Source organism: Vanessa atalanta, chromosome 2 (assembly GCF_905147765.1).
Source record: "Vanessa atalanta chromosome 2, ilVanAtal1.2, whole genome shotgun sequence".
In the NCBI taxonomy this organism is placed as follows: domain Eukaryota; kingdom Metazoa; phylum Arthropoda; class Insecta; order Lepidoptera; family Nymphalidae; genus Vanessa; species Vanessa atalanta.
The window spans coordinates 13,209,947-13,233,313 of NC_061872.1; the positions used below are offsets into that span (position 1 = coordinate 13,209,947).

Sequence of the window (23,367 nt, forward strand, 5' to 3'; positions counted from 1 at the left end):
TTTAATGCGACACAATTGGGGGTGGTATGTGCTTAATGCAATAACACCGAAAGGATATACAAGATTCAGCACAGGCGATTGCTTGAAACTGGTTAATATTAGTGACAAGGTTATTTAAACAGGAAATTTTGTATACAGATTTCTAATGGACTAATACCATAAGATGTGTAATACTTTTGGAACTGTTTTATAACAAATACAGATATAGATCTATTCACTCAGGTCGCACGTCCCCCTACGTTCAATTCTTATGAGTGTATAATGCTCACAAGATGTCTTAGTGTGTATTGGTAAACTAATAGTAACGACAGCAAGAGTGCATGAGTAGATACGATCAAGATAAACAAAGTTTGAAAAAATAAGAAACATTAGTATAATATGTATATCACATATATTAAGGTCTTAAATCAAATTAAAATATACTTTGAATCGTCATTTTAAACAATTTACCGACAAGAAATTCAGTAGTTATCTGTCAAATCCAAATGTAGAAATAGAGTCTTCTTTAAAAAAAAAATTAAAACAATACATAAATCATCACTTATTTCGCATGGAAATTAAAGAATACTCATCCACACTTTTTATCAACTATCCTTTATCCGTGTAAGACTGAGATAGCCCACTGATAATCGGTTTTTCGAATCTCATATTTTTTTAATTATATTTCCCTTATTCTGCTAATGACTGTCATCGTGAGCAAAGCATTCAAACAGCGAGGAATAATCCAAACCTAGATGTGGGATAATTTGTCTACCACTGGGTTTAAGGTAATAAAACATTAAAAAGTGTCCCTAAAATATTTATTTATTATAAATTCTATCAAATAAAACATCGGAATGTACATTGTAAATACTCTTAGTTCTATTTTATAAGACAGAAAACAATTCAGATCTATCCTATTCGATAAGGAACTATATTCGAGAACTTATTTAAGCCAACAGAAAATCAAACAATCGAATAATGAACTATCCAGATGACAATTTAGTTTTCCATGGACCAACTATGTAGACATAAATTGACCATAAATCTTTCCTGTAAATCAAATATATATTCTTATCGGGAAGTCCATGACTAACTAAACTTTTATAATAATAGTTATTAATATAACATTTGTTTTATATAATATAAACTTTTTTTTAACAAACTACTGTTACCTTTTGAATTTGATACAGATTGATCTAAAGAATACAATTAAAATATAAATTTCATTAAACAATAGAGTATATGCGTCTTATTCGCGCTAACTATAATATCGCTATGAAGGAAAAGGACGCCAATAAAAAGGAACTTCAGGATAAGGAGAAACTTGCTCGTTACTCATTCAACAATATTGCGCGAAATCATCCCTTTAAATTTCTAAACATTAATAATATATTCGTCGAAACCAGCACGACTAAAAAAGAATAAATCTAAAGAAATAGAACTATAAACTTTAAAATACAACCTTAATATATAAAAGAATTAGATTTATATAAGAAAAACAAAACATTATTCATATTACATAATACACATAAAATTATGCGCAATTATAATTAAATTTAGAACTAAACATAATTATATTTTTTTTAATATTTTCTTTTTCGAACGCAAATTTACACCAATGTAATATTAACTAAATGCAGAATGGCTGATATTCAAATATCTGGTCCCTATTCGCTATAGTTTATTTTTAGGTAAAAACGTTAGTCTTTTGTATAAAACTAAGATAACTGTAGAGCTATTAGAATTTTAGTAAGAATTTCCTTTAAAATCAGTAAAACCTCTGAAATCCATTCGTATTTTTTAATTATTTCAATCGTCTTTGTACTTTATTACCGAGAATATTATTCGTGAAGTTTAAGTAACTTATAGATTCCAATACTTACTTACATTCGATATTATTTGGTTTTAAATCATAAAACCCAAAATATTAAATTTCATATTTAATAAAGTAATTTTATGAAAAAATAATATTTATCTTTGAAAACAACTGTTTATAATATTATAGACAAGGGGCTATTCCTTTTTTACGTAAGACGATTTCGGGGGGAGGGGGGTCGAACATGTTTTATGTTTTCTTACAAAGGGGTGGGAAGGAGTTTCGATAATTCTTACGTAAGATCAAAAAAAATAAAATTATTTGTTAAAACGCGGGAAACCACGCGATAGCTGAGGTTCGGATGCGTAACTTTAGAATCTTTGAAATTACAAATAAACACATTTCAAAAAGTTGTTACATTGAAAAATAAACAGTAAAATAAACCAAACGTGTATTCATTTTCTCCTTTAGATTCTTACGAAATAAATTTTAAACAGGGAGGGAGGGGGTCGGCCAGTTCTTATTTTTTCTTATATTAGGGGGGAGGGGGTCAAAAAGAAGCGAAAATAGTCTTACGTAATAAATGAATGGTACCCAATACAAAGGACAGAAATATGTTAGTACCAGATTTATTACATTAACATATAAGAGTTTCGGTATTTTATTTTGCAATATTTGAGTATTATTATGTGATATTCAAATAAGAGGTATTTTATTTTAAATTGTTTACCGTATTATTACTATATAAACATACCATGTAACTATTTCACAACATATCTTGTGTACTTTTTAAAAATATCTATGGACTTCCACAGAGTATATAAAAACGTCCTGGAAGTATTATTAAGTATTCTGTTGTACTACAATTATGTATATAAAGGAAGAGTAAACATATCATATTTCACGTTTGTTTTTGCTCTGTAGACCTTATTATATCGCTCCGTACTCACTAATAACCGCCGAAAACGACGTCATTGTTACACTTATGTTACGAGAAACTGCTCCTTACTGCAAACAGAATTAGTTCTATTTTCACCAGTCGACGTCATCGGGCAGGCCGCCCGGGTACTCCCCGGTGAGGCACGCGGTGCAGTGGCCGCCCACTCCGTCGCTGGGCGTCACCTTCATGTTGTAGTGGATCGCGCTCACTAGACCCTCCACGCTCAGGTATTCGAGACTGTCGGCGCCTGAAGTTACATTACAAAGTTATAGACAATTACAGTCACCCTCTCAGACTTTCGTTTCTCATGCTCTAATCATATATTTCCTGCATTTGATGAAATCGTGAGGGCATCGCAAAATAACTGAAATTTAGCAGTTATTTTGAACGTCGAATTAAAAACTTACGGCATGTAATACTCGTTATACTTTTATTACTAAACACTTCACCAAATGTACTCTCACATGCTATAAAATATTGAACAAGATGAATTATTTCGAAATACATCTCTAACTAAATAAAAAGAATCAACTCACCGACATGTTCAGCAAGTTTAAATGAGTCCATTTTGTTAGCAATGAGCTCCTCTCTCGTTGGGATATTTATGCCCATATAGCAAGGGTACTTGAGGGGCGGGGATGCTATCCTTATGTGTACCTGATACAGAGAAAAGTTTAGTCAACATTTTAGCTTAACAATTTATTTACACATAAATAAACTTTGTCTACTTTGTTGTAGAGATAAAAAAAGCACCAAAACATCTTAAAGTCACATTAATGACCATTTCTTACAATTATATCTTTGGCAAAAAAGTACCCATCATTAGAAGGTATTTCCCATTGCCTCGTGTGCTTAGGTATGTGTCTTACTTGGGCACAATATTTAAAAAAATACTTATATTTATAAAGCCTCACCTCAGCCGCTCCCGCGTCCCTCAACAACTTGATAATCGGTCCAATCGTGTTTCCTCGCACGATCGAGTCGTCTATGAGCACGATCCGTTTCCCGCGCACATTCTCCGACAGCGCACCAAACTTCTTAGCGACGCCCAGCTGGCGCAGTCTCGTCGAGGGCTGGATGAACGTTCTGCCGACGTATCGGTTCTTGCACAGGACCTCCATGAAGGGTATCCCCGACTGTCCAAGGCAAAATGAACATTAAACATAATAAACAGAAAATAAGCCTGAAATTAAAATGTTGTTTGTTATGTATTCCGTAGCTGAAGGCTTTTCTATACTTCATTCGAGTAGCCTATCACAAAAGCTAGCTTGGTAATATACAAGTCTATCATGTTAATTTAACGTGGCGGGTGGTGGCGGTGAGTCGCGTCGGCGGGAGGTGGTGGCGGGTGGTACCTGTCGTGCGTATCCGTGCGCGGCGGCGGTGCCGGACTCCGGCACGGACGACACGATGTCGGCGTCCACGGGCGACTCGCGCGCCAACATGCGGCCGCACTGCAGGCGCGCCGAGTACACCATCTGACCTGCGGGCGCCGCGTTATCGTGTCAATACACTCACCTTAGACGAATGCTGTGATCTGATCACTCGATAGATGTTGATGAAAAATATTAGTTCACCGGGTAAACAGCCCTGGCAAAAAAATTTAGGAGCTGATATTTTCAGCGACAGTAAAATCAGTGCCAAGGGTAAGATTATACGCACGTGTGCACAGATACACGAGCGCTCCCTATTGGTTTACGCTGACACCAACAGTTTTAGATCACACGTGGAGTCACAGGATAAGCGCACTACCTGAAGCACGAGTTTAGCACGTTTGTATTTTTGCCCGATGGGACTCAAACTTGGAACAGCGGGAACTCATTCGTAGCAGCAGGAGCCTCACCCTCGAAGATGCTGTCGGCCCGCGCGAAGTACACGTACTCGAAGATGCAGAAGGCCTGGTGCTTGTCGGCGGGGCGCTCCACCACGTCCACGGTGCGCACGCCGTGCCGCGACATCTCGATGATCTCGCCGGGCAGCACCTCGCGCACGTAGCGCGCGCCTGACGACACCATTAACGTTTAGAGACCGAAGCACCATCTCGGTAATTGTAAGTTAGTTCAAACATAGACAAGCATGAGACTTTTACTCTTAATTATTTAATAGTTACTATCCAATCACTTCCACCTGAGGCATGTGGTGGAATGAGCTTTAATCTAAGGGGAGAGGAGAGGAGGTCCTTAAGACTACAGAAAAATATTTAGATATAAATACAGTAGTTTTTTTTATAATTAATAAATGACAATGACCATAACTTTACACTGGGTTTATTTAAAATATGAGAATGCTTAACACATTCAACACACACACTTACCGATAGAAAGGAATCCACAGGATTCAGATGACACGACCCAGCCTTCAGCCCTGTCCTCCACGCCGTTCTTCGCAGAACCATTCATAAGGACTGCAATAACATTTAAATAATAAATAAAGTATTTTCGAAAATAAAATAATTCGAAATATAATATTAAATGAATTGACTTCTCATGCAATGTAAATATGTATGTATGAATTTAAAAATACAATTTAAAATCCTCATATAAAAAATGGTTTACGAAATGTTTTTTTTTTTCATTCAAAATCGAAATTACCATTTTAAATTATCTTTAGTGTCAAGAACGATACTACATCTTATTAATTAGAATTTGAGAAGTGTAGCTATCATGCGTTAATATTTGTTTAAAAATAAAAAGTCTATAGTTGAACTTGTTGAAAAGCGACTTCAGAAACTTATACACAGACTTGGATTACATTTTCAATATTAATTTAGATTTCAAAATATTTAGATAATAAATTGTAAGAATATCAAAAAGTAGAAACAGAAATATGTTTAGTAAGATGTCCTTGTATGAAATATCCCTTTGTGACATGCACTTTTGCAATCTTTGCACCTGACTATATATATTATTACGCGTTAGACTTTGTTCACACAGACTTTAAACGATATTCTACACTGTGAATCGAAATAAAAAGTTAATTACCAAAATTAAGGTTCCTTAAACGCAGGCCAAGGCCAAGTGATAACATGCAATGACAAGGATAGATGGCTCATTTGGGCACATTACAACTATATGAAACTCTATATTTTACATATATGAATACAGGAAAGCCGTTGAGAGAATGTGCAAATGATCACCACTGTTCATAGTCATGATTGTCCAAGATTTTTTTACGATCCCCTACATCGCCAATGCGTCACCAACCTTGGGAACTGAGTTATTATGTACTAAGTATCGCTTAATCACTTTTGTCCTAACCAATGGCATACAACAACAAATCCAAATGTCGAGAACAATGGCAACTATTCAGACTATGGTTATATAAATAATATGAGTTGAGAATTTATTAATAGTTATGATTTGTTTTAATTAAAAAAATAATGAATGAATATATGAATGGAACATGCATTACCAGCCGCATGCTTCGATGATGACGATTTGTAGACATCTGTAAAAGTACAGTCACGATAAACAATGGTTACAGTCATATGGATTAGTGGAAATAACATTCAATGCTGGACGTTTCATGCAGTATTGGAAATTAAAAAAAAAAAGGTTTAAGCAATAGTAATATTACAAACAGCCCAGATGGCCAATTTGTTAGATAATGTTGATTTATGTAAAATAGCATCATTGAGATATCATAAGCTTAATTTATGACTAGCAGTGAAAAAAAAAACATCATAAAAAATCTGCTGTATCCACAAATTTAGGAATAAATTCGTAGAACAGTCTCGAAATCTTATCCTTAAGGGGCGAGGATAGTACAGTTTAAAATTGGTGAAACAATTATTGGAATCGATATAGCAGTTTCAGTGATCCTCTACATACATACAAACAATATGTGTCTCTTTTTAATATTCAATTAATGTTTAAGTAACTTAACAATACTCCATTTTTTATATCTTCTATAATATCAAAAAACCCAACAAAAACTCTTTTAATTGTTAACAGTTTCATTAAAATTATCTATGAGAATTAATGAAATATAATTGAGATAATATAAAACGTCGACATCACAATGACTCGCAAAGGTCAAGTTTAAATATAATGAAGCGATTGTTTGAAATCATCGTTCACATTTTTATTTTAACATATCAACCAATATTGCTTTAAGTTTTAATAAAATATGCACATTTATTATAACTTCAGACATGAGGCCCCACTTATGTAAGGGGCCTTGATGTCGTTTCCAATCGACAAGTGTCATATGGCCGTTTATTAAATAATGTTTTTCAGAATTGTACTCACATGAGGAACCCAATGGAAGAATCTTGCCAAGGCAGAGAGGTCTGTTGCCGTACGGATCCCGCACTGCGTATATCTTGTCTTTGAGCATTATTACTAGGGAATAACTTAGAGGTGCTAGCCTGGAAGAAAATGGAAATTCTTAGTCACAACAATTCTATGAATTGATTTCATAAATATTCTTTACTACATTCCACCCGTGGCTTTGTCTGCGTGCGGATTTACATATAATATGAGTTAGTATAACAGACTATATGTTATAATATATAGTTGAGGATCTCATATAATGATTGCTTGCAGTAAAAACCTATATAACTTATTGATGCCTTCCTTTCCACTATATATAATTTAAGGGATCGAGAAATCCGGCACAGCCAAAAAGACATCAGTCGCAGGACTTTATGTGCTATCCGATACACTGGAGTGTTAACATTGCCAACTTACAGAATCCGATTAGCGACTAAGAATATTATAACAGAAAAAAGAAATACATTTTTAATGGCACGACCTTTGAACACAGAACGTCGTGATCTGCGGCATTATCTAGTCACTAGACCGAGCACTAGAACGAGGTAGTGGTACTACTTATTTTTAGAACTTACATGCATTAAGAGAGATGGATAAGTTAATTTCTTTGAACTGTTCAACACATACCTCATAAGATGGTTGATCCTAGCGGGCCAGTCGGGGCCATTGGTCTCTCCCTCCGGTGGGTTCAGACACAGAGCTTGTGTGATCAGTTCGGAGTCTGAATGTGTGGATAGTCCCACTCCTCGACCTAACACCTGTAAACAGTCATTTTATTTATCAACGGTAAAGCTTCGTGGAAGCTTAAATGGGTTTAATTAGCTTATCATCATTTTCGAAACCATATGATTCTATATTGCGGTGAGTGTATGTAATTACAGTCACAAGGTATTAGATCTCACGGTTATCAATGCACCCACGCGTAAGACGCTTAAAATTTCTAACAAGGCTAATGTCTATGGACAATGATTATAATCTAGCTGCTCGCTGTTGTCTTAAAGGATACTGATCCGCCTTTGATGGACATATTTACATTATTTTATGACGGAAGGCGGATGGACCACCACATGATGGTAACAATCACCACCGCCCATAGACATTGGCGCTGCGAGAAATATTAATCATAACGTACATCGCCAATGCGCCGCCAACCTGTAGTTACACTGGCTCACCCACCTTTCAAACCGAAACACAACAATACTAAATATTGTTGTTGGTTGCACTTAACCAGGCGGGCTTGCACAAAGCTCTACCACCAAGTATAGTCGAAGTTATATTATCTGTGTCTTATAAATCTGTTTTAATATAATATAAAGCTATCCAATCGCAAAATAATTTTCTAGTCAGACTGATCTGAGATAAGTGCGTTTACATAGAGTAAAAGAAAGACTTGAAGATAATTATAGTGTATTAGTGGTACCATCTTTCGTAGGCTGCTGCAATTGACGAGCTCGCCATTGTGCGCGACGGCCAGCGCCCCGTGCGCGGTGTGCACCACGAACGGCTGACAGTTCACCTCCTCGGACGCGGCTGATGTCGAGTACCTACACATTTAAATATAACATTAGAGTTTTACAGCTACGCAAAGTTAGGAAATCTTTAATAATTTTCTTTTTTTATATATATACATATATATATATATATATATATATATATATATATATATATATATATATATATATATATATATATATATATATATATATATATATATATATATAAAATGCGTCCCGTTATACGTAATGAAAAAGGAATGATTTTAACTAAAATGATTTTATTAGTAACATTAGTAGAACACATAATAATAAATTATTTTCTGGACTTAAGGTCAAGGGGGTGCTTACCGCGTGTGTCCAATTCCAAGGTTGCCCTTTAGCTTCCTCATGGCTTCGTCATTAAATATGTTATTGATAAGACCCATGCCCTTGTGTGTGTTGAACGTGCGTGCGCTCTTGCCCTCTGACGTCACTATACCCGCTGATTCCTGACCTCTGGAAACAAATGAAACACGGGACTTTAGAAAATATTTAGTTATAATTCTTAAATGTCTTATTCGTGTATTTTGATGTTTAAATGTATTTCTTATGTATTAGTAATAAAAATAAAGAATATATTTTTCATGTGTACCATACCACAGAGCACTTTATGCTTTGGTGATCTTTATTGTTTATTGCCACAACGATAATATTCTATTCCATATAAGTAAAGCAATTATAATACATTCGTCTCTCAAAATTAAATTATTCAAAAACAAATATATTGACAATTAGTTTAAAATCTACTGTTAATCAAAATCTATTTTTACAAAAATGTAATCCGCCATATTTTTGAATATATCAAATACACATACCAAAGCATGCTTTTCAAATATATCTCTAATCGCTCTCTTTCTCTCTCGCACAGAGTTTAACGCTAAGCCCAAAATGACCTATTTTTTTCTTTATGATAAGTCTATCTGCCCAATTTTTTATACCTACAAAAAAATCTAATCGCGTTTCTCAACGCATTCATTTAAAAAACCGGCGAAGTGCGAGTAGGACTCACGCACGAAGGGTTCCGTTGTTATCTATAAAAACGGCAAAAAAAATCACGTATGTTGTATGGGAGCCCCTTTAAATATTAAGTATTTGTTGTGATAACGACAACAGATATACATCATCTGTGAAAATTTCAAGTGTCTAATTATCACGATTCATGATATACAGCCTGGTGATAGGTCTGTTTTACCCTTTGAGTACGGAACCCTAAAAAAGGCATATTCTGCACAATATAACAAATTTCCAAGGTTTTCTAAAAACATTTATCTCCGTGTTAAGAGTTCACGCAAATGATCACAGATATAATTTCAAGTACATATTGAACGTTTTAATTTTAAAATGATAAGAAGCTCCTACAGATCAAATAGCGGTTCGAACCTGGTCGAAACTTATCAAAATATATTATCGTTCATCCGGTTCGTGTAATAACAATATGCCAATCGGAGGCGAGCTGACTGCACCTTTAGAAATAAAACACCTGCTTGAGACTTTATTATATAGACTTAAGATGTACCTGAATGTACTTTCTTTATTGCTACATCATATATGTATATAATATGTTACAATATTATTTTTATACTTATATGTAAATGAAAAGAGATTGCTAACTTCTTGCCATAGCAAGAGGTTTTCATGTGTTCATAAAACACAGCATTTTTATGTGTAAATATCATGTGGTGTACTGTATATGTAAAGATCGACAGATTACTTTTGCGTGACGAAAAATTTGTTCGGTTTTTGCATTTGTGGTTGGTCTCGTGGCTAGTTTATGATACACTAGAGTTTGGAGGCCCACATAGGCGGGCCGACCGTCAGGGCGTTACGGTCGCATGCAAAAACGATTCCGTAGCGCCCGCCGAGGAGGCAGAGGTACCGCTGAATTCCGATACCGAATTTCCATAAAGGGGTTTTCAAGCGGATAAAAAAAGTGGCTAGCTTATAAGGTTCTGAGACCGAATTAAATGAATCTGAGAGAAAGAGTGTTCGAATTTTTTACCGATGAATTCTCGTTAATAATCCGGAGTCTAGAAATTGGTAAAGCTTACAAGAAAGTTTCATTGCCTAAGAAATCACCTGAGGCATTTCGTACGCTTGAATTATTTGGTCGAGTCGGATTTCCCGTCCCATTGGATTATGTGAGAGAAAGAGCTTTTTAATAAATACTGTTTTCGACGACACAATGCATTTTTATTTCTTAAAATTAAGAAATATTATTTTTAAATATGACATTTAACTTTAAATAAGGATTAAGTTGATACAATTTGGCTAATATTCATTTTTGTTGTTGAATAATTGCTACTATTCTATGATCAAAATAAAAAGAAAGAAAGAAAGAAGATTTTATAGCCGTTTTACTGCGTGTATTATTTTTAGAATCACAAGATGTTAGCAATATCTGAGTTGAAACCGTTACGTAATAAAACACTTACAGAGTCCGATCACACCTATAGTGTAACATGACTGTACTTTTGCGTAATAAGACTTTTGTTGGTTTTCTTTTTGTAATGATATTGCGGTTATCGCGGTCAGATATTGTCGCAAGACCGCAATAGACTTGTACGGCCTTTGTTACCTATTGTAAGACAGATCAGACTTAAATATAATGTCCGTAATATTAAGAAATAAAAGAGACGAAATGACCCAGCGGCTAAAACGAAGAAACTTCAACTGATTCGAGCCTTGGTGGAGAGTTTTAACCTGGAGTCATCATTGCACTCAGTGCGTGTGCTTAACAAATCTTAGTAAGCCTGCTTGTGTAGAATGGAAATCTGTAACTCGTAAGCATTTTCATAATAAACTCCAAAACATCTCGAACGGGAAGGAGACTTTTGACCAGCATTGACTTTTTTGAATATTAATGCAATTTTGATTCTTATCAAACATTATATAATACACTAGTTTCCGCCCACGGTATCGCTTGCGTTTTAGGCGTTGCTTGTCAGGTATTATTCATAATATATCTTCATACAAAATAGGCTATTTGTTATTCTGATGTATAAGCTATATTATTGTAAAGTTTCATTAAAATCCATTCAGTAGTTTTTGCGTGAAAGAGTAGAAATATCCCCATACATAAAAAAAATTGTCTTAATAATATTAGTATGGATTTGCACAATACTGTTTACACCCGAAACGCGTTTCAGCCTCGACCATAACATTACACGCGTATGCTAAAAGCGTTTGATACACCGACGACGTATCTACTAACTGTATCATGTTACATTATAAATTTTACCTAAACATTCGAATGTTCACGTGTATATAGTCCTTTATATTAATTTTGTTTAATCCACAATTTTATATTCCTGAGTTGTAACGTAGAGAGAGAAATAAAGTTGAACATGTAGCTTAAAACCAGTGCGAGTCGGACTCGCGCACGAATGGTTCCATACCATCTATAAAAACGATAAAAAAATCATGTCTGTTGTAAGGGAGACCCACTTAAATATTTATTTTATTATTTTTAGTAATCGATTTATTTGTAAAAAAATCAAACTATCACGGTTCATGAGATACAGCCTGGTGACAGACGAACAGTTAGACGGACGGACGGACAGCGGAGTCTTAGTAATGGGGTTGGGACCTCATTGGGGATAGACAACCCTTGTAAATCTAATTTATGTTATTGTCTATAGTATATTTAGTACAAAATATGTTAGTAAGCGTAATACTCCATGTTGGATAAAGAACTGCAACTATGACTACACTGTCATATGTCATATATACAATTACATATATTTTGATCATATAAATATATTTACCGGTGCTGCAGCGCGACAAGCCCGAGGCATATAACTTGTGCTACGTCCACTTGAGTCGGCCATTCCCCTGTGCCGATTGCGCCGAACACGCCGCATTCGTGTGTTAAACCTAAAACAAAAAAAATATCATCAAAATTCCGTACTATCTTTAAATAGTATAAAACACTACGTCAAACACACGTTGCTTACCGCTGTCTGTCCCTGTGTATGCTTTGATCTTTAAAATTACACAAGGGATTTTGGTGCGATTTTTTTAATAGATAGATTGATTCAAGAAAAAGATTCATATGTATATATAAGACATTCTATAGTATATTCGATATCAACATTGTGTGGTGGTGGTAGATTTTTGACTATCAATAAGCAAGTGTAAAATTAATTAATTAATTATTAAATTAATTGCGTCACTTCTATATTGAATTAAGATTTTTGACTTTGACTTTGACATTGCACCCGTGTGAAACCGGGGCGGTTCGCTAGTAATAAGCGAAAGTAACTCTGTATATTACCTCGTCACATTTAAGCCGCTGAACCGATTTAGATCAAATTTGGAAGGGGGATAGTTTGAGTCCCGGGAAAGGACAAAGGCCACTCTTTTAAATTCATTCCTTGAGAAGGTAAAATGGGGTTGAAGGTTTGTGTGCTATAAGGTATTCTATATTTTGCGACTATAAAGCTAAAGGTTCAGCTTGTAGTTCATAAGTTCGTTCGTTCTTTCGCTCTAACCTCTTTCCCTCTATATCTTAATTCTATCTCTAGCCAAGGAATCTGCCGTCTGTCATAATTCGTGATTTTTTTTTCCGAAACATATTTTGACAAGTGACATTGGCAGAATATTTTGTGCTTCGATAGCGTAGATACGCGCCAGGAATGAAAAAAGATAAAATACATTATAAGTTTTTAACTTAAAGAATCGCAAGTCGGTTTTCCTCAGTGGAACTTTTATATCGAGCCAACTGTAACTTTCCATTTAATTAAATATTGTAATATGACGATCCGAATGGATAAGAATTCCGTTCAGGAGTATTCGATTTTTAATTGTGGAAGGGTATTTAATAAACAGATAACATTCGTTATATACCTATAACATCATACACGTGTTATTTGTATTGCATTTTATTCATGTTGACCTCACACTCTCGCTTACCCTGTTCAAAGTATATAAGCAATATCAACGGCTTGTTTATAAAAAACAAACATATCACACGAAAGTTAAAAACGAATTTATTAATCAAAATGATGAAATACACAAAGGTCACATCAAAGAAAAACACTAATAGTCGTGCGATAAGTGGGGCATTCTCGAGACCTGATAACGGACATCTGTTTGTATCTATTTGTTTAAATTTTGCAACTATTTCGATAAGATGGTGTATTCGCATCTTGTTTTTGACACAGTTTTGGTAATTTTGCTATCTATCAAACTTGACCAAATGTGACGTCAATTAAATTAAATGGGCCAATTAATATTTTTTTAATAACGATTTAAACGTTCAAGTTTCCTGGGGGTAGGGTTTTTTGAATGCCCATCTAGGTAGGTTCCAACAATTCCGATATTCTACCGCCAAACAGCAATACTTAATGTTGTTGTGTTCGGGTTTAAAGGGTTAGTGAATCAGTGTAATTGCAGTCATAGGGACATAACATCTTATATTTATATAAGAATGGATAATATTTTTTACAGCGCCAATGTCTATGGGTGTCCACTTACCATGAAGTGGCCCATTTACCCGTAAGCCTATTACAATAAAAATACAATTGTATACCTGATTCTATTGCTCCCCTGCCAAACCTCTTGCTATTTATTTTGACTTCGTTCTGTGTTCTGTCACACTGACAGCTGTCATTCTGACAACTGCCACTGTCATTAGCGCTCAATCGTTCCATGGTTTCGTCTCTTCCCTTTCGTAGCTGACATGGCGATGGTCCTGCGGGACCGTCCATGATTTATCTGTAAAAAATAAACTTTTTTTCTTAAATATAGAATTTAAGGTTTAACAAATACCAACGAATGATATATTTTACTTGTTAATATTGATTAGAGTATTAAGTCAATTTTATATTGTAAAGGCTATAGAAAAGTAACGTGTGGTAGGAAACGGTTATATTTGAACTAGGATGTTAATTGCAAAATGAACGATGAGATCTAATAACAATTAAATCAATATTATTAATAAAGACGCCTGTTCTGAAATTGTAAACTAAAATTGGAACTATGTATTGGAATATAGCTCGCGTCGTTAAAGTAATAAATTACTGTTTCATACTTTCCAATAAGATTGTAAAGTCGATATTTTTTTTAGTTCTGTCGATATCGATAATTTTCATTATGTAATAACACTTCTAACATTACTATAAATTATTGTATTAACATTTAATTATAGTGATGTTAAGAGTAATGCAATGTTGAAGTAATTGATATCAGGCACATGTTACAAAGCGAAATTATTATCATCATTCATGATGCCTTGGTTTCCAGCAGAGTAGATGGAGTCCTTTCTTAACAAAGTATAGTAAGTCAAAGAGTTTTATTAATTGTATTAAATAATTCTTGGACGCTTTATTTGAATACGACACAAGCTTTCAGTGGTAGACCCGTGACCACCTCTGCCTCTACCTGGCTACGCGTTTTAAAAACCAGCGAAATAATTCAAAGAGAGCTGGCACCGAGTAGGCGACCCCAAATAGGATAGTTTAAAAAATACTTTGTAATTAAAAAAGCAAGAGAATGTTGCTGTGCATATTTGAAATTTCATAAAGTTTCAAAATCTCTTATTTTATCCAATGTCAAATTTAATAAAAATTAACAAAGTTATAAAAATGACCGATTATTATACAATATCTAAAATCTAAATATTGAGCTGACAAACAATCAACAACTTACTTAAAATATAAGAAATGTTTACAACTAAGTGTACATTCACATAATATGAAACAACGTCAAATCGTATCACTGACCCTCAGTAACTAACCGAGAACGTAACACAACACGAGATTATATTTGACGCAAACCACCAACGAAATAAATATCAATATTATTAAAATGATAAATCAACAAACGGTTTTTAAGTCAACAGTCACACAAGAGAGAACTAGCCTCTATTGCAATGGAAAAACCGGACACGTGTTACATTCACGAAATAAAAGATCAGCATTACAATTTTGAGGTCATCAAAACATTGTCGTAATTTGTCGCAAAATTAAACCCACATACGTTCTGTGACGTCATTTGCCCAAAGGCCGCGTTGTTGCTAAATGATTAGACAATATATTTATTTCTAATAATGAAAATAAATTATTCATTCAATATATAATATCTGTTTTATATAACGTCGCACATGACTATATAACGATCATATAACATATCAAGGTCATATTTAGTTTCAGTAAAAAACGTCTAATTTTAGTAACTTTAAAGTTCGATTGAACACTTAAGTAGTTGTTGTTTTGTTGTTAATGACTAGATTTTATCATCAATTTATAATTTAAAAGGAATGTTTGTTATAACAATGTTTTTAATTTTTAGTTTGAAGTATAAATAATCATGTAAAACATTGTTTATATGCAAATGAAAGACTTTTAAATAACTTATATAAGACATTCTGAAGTAAATAAGTAGAACGTGAAATGAGCCACCTGCTAAATGGTCACTAGCACCCATAAACAAAGAAGAGAAATATTAACCATTCCTTGCATCGCCGTTGCGTCACCAAACTTAGGAATAAAGATTGTATACGGCTGTAACCACGCTGAATGAAAGTAAAATTTAATTGCAACGTTTATATAAATATAAATTACACGAATATTGGGTTCCAAATTTAAAGAACAAAAAAAATAGCGTAACATCCACAAATGGACGCATTCGTTTTTTTTTTTTTTTTTAATTTTGCTACTAATAGATTTGCAAGCGATACGTCACTGTCAATTTTACGTCAATTGTCATAAATATTGTATATATTTAATGGAAATAGGTAAGAAAATTTCCCGTACATAGTTACCATTATCGACATCAGCTAATTATAATCTTTATTTATAATATATACAATTGAATATAGTGGTTAATTACATAATTGCTCATTGGCGACCTTTACTATGATTTACGACGGCATGAGATAAGTTACCTACCTGTACACGAGATGAGTTCATGTTTTAAAGATATACGACAATATCTATATATAAGCGAAATACCACTGACTGTCTTATCACTATATCTTCGAACCTTTTCCCTACGAAGACTAAGTTAGTAAGATTTTTTGGCAATTTCAACTACAAGGTGGGAAATGTTAGGGGTACATTTTATATGAATTTTATCCTTACTAAATCGGGTCCCATATAATACTTTATTTATACCAAATTACAAATGACTATGGCAGTAATCTATACGAAGTACGTTGAGGACAAAAATGAGTATTTTATTTGTATAGATTAGAGAATAAAAAATCCTAACTTATTTAAAAATTATTATTTAATTTAATGTTGCCAGTCAATAAAAACATATCATGTAGAAACAGAATAGATATTTTACATACAATCAACAAATGAAAGTACCCGTGTTTACGAACACGAAAAACAATACGAGGAAAAATCTTCAAATGCAATTTATTCGTTTAATTTGCAAATTTTTAACTTGTCAACCGGAAACGGATAAATAAAATTATAATAATTATGCAGCGTTAAATATTCAAGGCTGAAAATAAATAGTTATTATTAGCACCAATACCTAATTTTTGAGACAATTTATCAAGAAATAAGGTTTTATATAAGTTAGTTAATTATTAATATGTGTAAATTGTTTTATTTTAATAATTTTTGAACAGCTTATCTTATTATAAAAAGTTCAACAACATACTGTGTTAAAGAAAAAATATACTATGTCAAATTTTAATCACGCAACTACTTTCGAAGTTTGGATAAACATTGAGTTCGAACATATAACAAATAAATAAAAACGACGAAAGTCCTTATTTATAAAGTTCCTGTAATTTTCTCTCATGTGTCGTCATCATGTACCGCCTGAGCCGCAGGGGGTCAGTTATCTTATGACATTACGAGTATCTTTCCACAAGAGCATCACTATAAACAAATAGATGATAACGTCTAGTTTCTGCGTACATAATAATATAAATATTATCTCTTGGGACTTTATTGCTATTTATAGAAATACTTTCAGGGACCTCTCACGTTTTAACAATCAAAATTTTTACTGAGGCAATACTCAGAATAAAATTTCAATTTAAAATATATTGAAATAACAAATATTAAAAAATACGCCGAAATAAGTTCTTATCATAATTATACGTTGGCAAATAAAATAAGACTATGAGACAAATAAAACAAGACGCCTACATACTACATTAAGTACTGCTATAATGGTTTGGCTACTAATATTTCTAGTTATGTCTGTCCTTGACCATGTATAAATAAATAAAACCATTCAATAAATAATATATATGTTACTGTAAAAGCTCGAAATACGGTAAATCTTAAGATTTTCCTGTAAAACCTAAGATTTATCGATTATGAATGGAAAATGTCTATAAAACTTTGGGATTCGAACTTATCGTTCAGCTGTAAACTAATCGTCTATCGTAAACTTAAATTTCAGAAAAAATATTAAGCAAATTTGACAACTTCCATTGAATCCAAATGCGTCAAGTAGCGTTTTTTATCTTTTTCATTATATTATAATATCATAATATTCAAAAGTTTTTGAAAACAGATACAAAACCTAAATGGAATATTAAAAATAAACATAAATATTACATACCTTTGCCTAAATTAAACTTGGGTAATCAAAAAAAAGTACTACTTACATAAATCGTGTAAAATAGATCATGACTAGTGCAAAAAACTATAAATCCTAATAATGTCAATAATTTTTAATATTCATGGCCAGCTACAATTTGTTTACAGTGTGCGTAAGTGCCAAAACAAGAAATAAATCAAGCTTGGTAAGTACGACTTGAATGATGAAAGAACTCTTATATAACAACGCGGTATTATCTATAATAGACAGCAACAGAAGGAATTTTTTAATAAGATATGTTATTTTATCCTGAACACGTGTTTATAATTGATGACTAGAGTATATTTCGTAATATATAGTTCAATTTTTAAACGTAATGTTACTCACAAAATCAAATCCGGAGAAGAACAATTTTACTTAAAAATTTACAACATTATTTAAAAATAATGAAATACCGATGTTTATATAAAGTATATAAAAAAAAAAACAGAATTTATAAAACTGATTTATTCGAAATAATTACTGTTATAAATGGTGGAGGGGATGTATGGAAAACATTTTAAATCGTTTACTGATATTAGATTTGATACAAAAAGCAATGGAAACTCATTTAAACAAATCGTAAAATCTGGCGCCACTTAATCATTCCAAGTAAATTAAACTAGCAATGGCATTGAATGAATTAGAATTGTCAATCATAAGATCCTAATTCAATATCAATTAGGTATTGAATACGAAAGCCTTTCAGCCTCTTTATGTAATAGTTGAAGTCGATTAAATCTCTTATTGTATGGACCTATTGACTGCCAGGCCACGGAATATGGGCCAATAACACATTCGCCCAAGCTTGCTGATAATATATTATTATTGTTTACGTACAAACTAGCGCAAAACATTATTTTTCATATACATGGATTGCATCATGTTGTTAATTTAAATGTTTACAGAAATCTCTATCAATTTAATTTATCAGATGTTCTTTGAATGTGATATAAATATTTATCGTAAGAAACGAATTGTTTGCAAAATTTACCTATAACCTAATCCAACCAGATGAGGACAAAAGCCAAATAAGCAACATTTGACATCGATTTGAAGCGATATCATTCGTCGAGAGTTTGATTTATCTATGATATTCTTTATGGTTTCGCGTTTCGAACGTCGTCGAAGCTATTATAAGAACTTTTGAAGTAAAAATTGAATGGATACAACTTGTTAAGCGGAATAGTGTATTATAAAATAAATATCGAAAAATAATACATACGTAAAGCCTATTCCAATCGCAAATTTAGGATATTATTCAGTTTGGAATAGACTGTACGTATTATTTTTCGTAAACAGTTAGTGAACTAATATTCAAACGTGGAACAATCCTAGGCCTTTTTGATGTAATATTTGTGACAAAATTCAACGAAAATATGATGGCTTTGTCTGTCAAGTGAAATATATTCGGATAAGTGGTCGATCTCGTTTTACAATGTTCAATATTATGTATCGTTTTTTACGTTCATCGTGGATGCTCGAGGATTCCGTATAAGTAGATATATAGGCAAGACAGGTTTATTTAAGAAAATTAAACCGTGGGTGGTATTTGTTTACACGTAATATGCACCTTATGTAGATCTGGATAATTATTATGTACTCTTGACCAATTTCGGCCACGAGAGCGGCAATTTCAAGTGTGTTTAAGATGATTATAGTTTATTATTATAATTTATTATTTTATTATTATTTTACAATACCATAAAGTAATTAAAATGCTCAAGCACAAATGTGCTTTATTCCTTTAGTCTCAAAATCCGATAAGACGGTACATTCGAAACGACCGAAAGAAATTAAGGCGTAAGACCAATAACTTACGCCCTTTTCAAGACACGAGGCTGTTGACAACACTGCCAAATTCTAAACTGGACTGCTGAAATTTTATGAATATAAAGCCCTTTTAATTGGGCCAACGGGATTTTACACCGAAAACATCGGGAATCAGCGAAGAAAATTAGCTCTGAAATTGTACTGGGGATGATTTGATGAGAAAGCGGCTAAAGATCGGCTTTTTTTAATAACTATGCCGTCAAAAGTAGTATACATATCTGTATCAGCAGCAATCAATTGTCCAAAGGAGTTTTTAATTGTTTCACTTTTCATTAACCTTTTCCATGCAGTGTAACATTTAAGATACATAACTCTAATGAATGACTCATCGTAATACAGTGATCATCGCAGGTTTGCAAAATAGTTAGCAATTCTCCATTGCTAAATATTCTCTTATTCTCTCACTTTACACTAAAGTGTAGATAAATAAGAAAGATATGACTCTCAAATTGTATTTATAACTTTATATTACAGCTGGTAAACCAGGATAAAAGAATAAAAGTCTGTTTTGTGGAAATCCTGCCAATTTTAGACATTAAGTTAATATGACAAGATTATCAGAACAATTACAAGTTGTGAATTACAGTATAATTTGGGTAATTATACTTAGTGATTCATCTAGAAAGATTGGGAAAGTTACGAGACAGTGACGATAAAGAAACAACATGTACAGCATGCACTTGTACAAACAGTTCTCGATCGATCTCGTACACTAAATCGCCACCGCACTTACTAACAACAAACTCCTAAGGATAATGGCACCTGACACATCCTTAGCTTTAATAAGATGCATTAATTACAGATGAATGAATGATTTACTATTAAATCTTCACTCTAAAACCGCTGAACCGATTTAGATGAATTTTGGTATGATGATAGTTTAAGTGTAACTCGAGAAGGACATAGGCTACTTTATTTAATTCACCTAAAATGAGGACTGACGGTTTGTGAAATTACGCGCGGGTAAAGCCGCAGGTTCAACTAGTATATTATATACGTAACAAATGTATAGACCCAATTAATGTTCGATATTTTTGTCCAAATCCTAAAATTTAACCAACAATTTCTAAGTCTAGTCTATCTAACTAGTGCTTTCAATTTCATCACTTTTATTTCACTAGCTGCAATTTCCAATGACAGGATGACCAGCTCAAATTGAAATTTTTGCTATTAGGGTTTTAGCATTGTTTGAAGAATATATATACTAACTTTTTTAACTATCACCACATGTTAAATATTTGAAATCCTTAGAAAAAATATCAAATACATTAAGTGTGTTTCAATATCAACCTGCTTGATGGTAGGATTTTATAGCAAAAGCCCATCTGAATACTTTAGCCCCAAACAGCAACAATTTGACTTGCAGTGATCCCGCTTATAGGATGAGGTCCAATAAACAACAACAATAAGTATATGGAAAAATAAATTTTACAGCAATAGTCTTTGAACTATTGTGACCCCAAAGCCCTTACTGCACTTAATTAGTCAGCTCCAGTCATATATTTATTTAAAAATGTAACACTTTCTTGAATTAAGCCTATGTTTAAAGTAAGGATTTTAGTGAGTAACATCAGATACGATTCTGGAAAAAAATCTTTATCTTGTCCTCATAGATTATGTATTTCTAATCTAAACATCACTACAACAATCATACAAGATGTATCTTTGATTGTAACTATTACAATTATGTCATAATACAAGTTATGTCTCCAAACAATTTTAAGTACATGATTGTTTTTTTATTGGTTTCTTGTTCTTAGAAAATATGCAACGAATTTGCATTTTGTATCCAGGTGTGTGTTTAAGTTTGACATGTGTGTGTTAGTTGTATATGTATTACACACTCATGTCCAACTAAAATGTGCAATGAAACACCTCAAAAGTCAGGAATTTAAATTCATTATTCCACACAGGCATGGTTACCAGATAATGTTACTTTTTTCTAAAATTTAAGTTTACTTTATCAAAAGTAACATAATTTAACATGCCAATTTAAATTGTATGTATTCTTACTTTATACAGTATTTGTTATCCATAGACGCATGAACATTTAAGGTTAAAGATTAGTTTATCATATGGCAGTTTGAAACGAATAATATGTCTTAACAAGCAACTTTTATTGGCAATATAATGCTATGATTTTAAATTGATATTGAACTGGTGCTTTTAAAAAACATTTATTACTCCTCGATAAGATAGTGAACACATTATTGTAACTGGCATTAACCAGAATTATTATGGATTTAAAAGTTTTATCTGATTGGCTTTAACGGAACATGCGAAGATTATCCTAGCCTTGACATAATTATATCTTTGACATTACTACTGTAAGTTAAGAAGTTAAATTAGTTTTTAAATAAACAAAAGTTATAAATGTCTTTTTTTTTAAACGTAAAATCTTAATTAATAAAGCCTTATTTTTTTATGTATTAGTTAAGGGCCTAATTTATAATTATTTTTTAGAATGTATACATAATATTTACATTATATTCACGCTGTCCAATATATAAAGTTAACCAAATTTTTCTGTACTTTAAAAAAATATTAAGTCAATAAAAACTCCTTCGGTAATATATAGTTGTAGTACAATGTTCAAATTATAAATAAACAAGCGTGTTTTTTCTTACGAAATACCTCATCTGATACTTTGTATTAAAATCAATTGAATTAATTGGCGATTCTGCGCAGAAAACCGACCATGTGGATTCCGCAAGCAATCAACGAAATAGCCGTGGCAATTAAAAACCACACCATGATTACGAGACTTCATATAGAATATCGACATATCAAATCTTGTCACGCGATTAATTTATTTACTTTTTTTACCCTAACCTGTATGTAACAGCTGACTTTAAAAATATTTTATTGAAGTAGAAAAGGAACTTCAACTTACCTTAGTGATAAAACTATACACAATTAGAACAAACTTAAGTTATAATTAAAAACAACAACGATCTTGTCGGAGCGTAGTTGAGTGACAAGTATCAAGAAATAATTGAATGGCCATACATTATTTGAATTTGAATTGAAAGCAACTGCGCGTGCGACTGAGCAAACGTTTCGAGCGACTGAAACAGAAACAACGATACTGCGACTGGATAATTTTGAAACTTATATAATTAATATATTTGCAATCTTTTAATTTGACGATTGAAAGTTTTTATGATTTTCTTAATATATTCACATGTCTCATTCATGATTCTTAGAATAACATGCGCTTATTATGATTTTTTTTAAATCTCTGAATAAGACACATGAGACAAACAAATTATTCTATTTAATGTAGTTTTTTGGATATTTCACGATATAGTAGTTTAAAAATAACAAAATATTATGTATAATATAGAATTCAGTAATAATAAAGAAATAAAGAAAGTCCATGTAAAACTTATTTCTTAAATATTAATTATTATATATACTTATATATACTTGAAAATT

The 23,367-nt window shown here is 32.6% G+C and overlaps 1 protein-coding gene across 3 annotated transcripts; it reads right to left on the minus strand.

Annotated features, from left to right (window-relative positions):
• Positions 1–783: 783 nt before the first annotated feature.
• LOC125070595 (amidophosphoribosyltransferase-like) lies at positions 784–22,971 on the minus strand. Of its 3 annotated transcripts, none has more exons than XM_047680532.1 (14): positions 22,823–22,971; positions 14,078–14,262; positions 12,312–12,420; positions 8,857–9,003; positions 8,433–8,556; positions 7,640–7,770; positions 6,989–7,107; positions 6,150–6,185; positions 5,053–5,142; positions 4,582–4,740; positions 4,094–4,221; positions 3,653–3,874; positions 3,275–3,395; positions 784–2,985 (listed from the first exon to the last, which is right to left on the minus strand). In XM_047680532.1, the coding sequence occupies exons 2-14, from the start codon at positions 14,253–14,255 to the stop codon at positions 2,831–2,833; spliced, it is 1,719 nt and encodes a 572-aa protein (XP_047536488.1). In that variant the 5' UTR covers positions 14,256–14,262; positions 22,823–22,971; the 3' UTR covers positions 784–2,830. The 3 variants fall into 3 exon arrangements, with proteins under 3 accessions (XP_047536488.1, XP_047536497.1, XP_047536505.1); XM_047680541.1 differs by lacking the exon at positions 22,823–22,971 and adding an exon at positions 15,196–15,213; XM_047680549.1 differs by lacking the exon at positions 6,150–6,185.
• Positions 22,972–23,367: the final 396 nt, after the last annotated feature.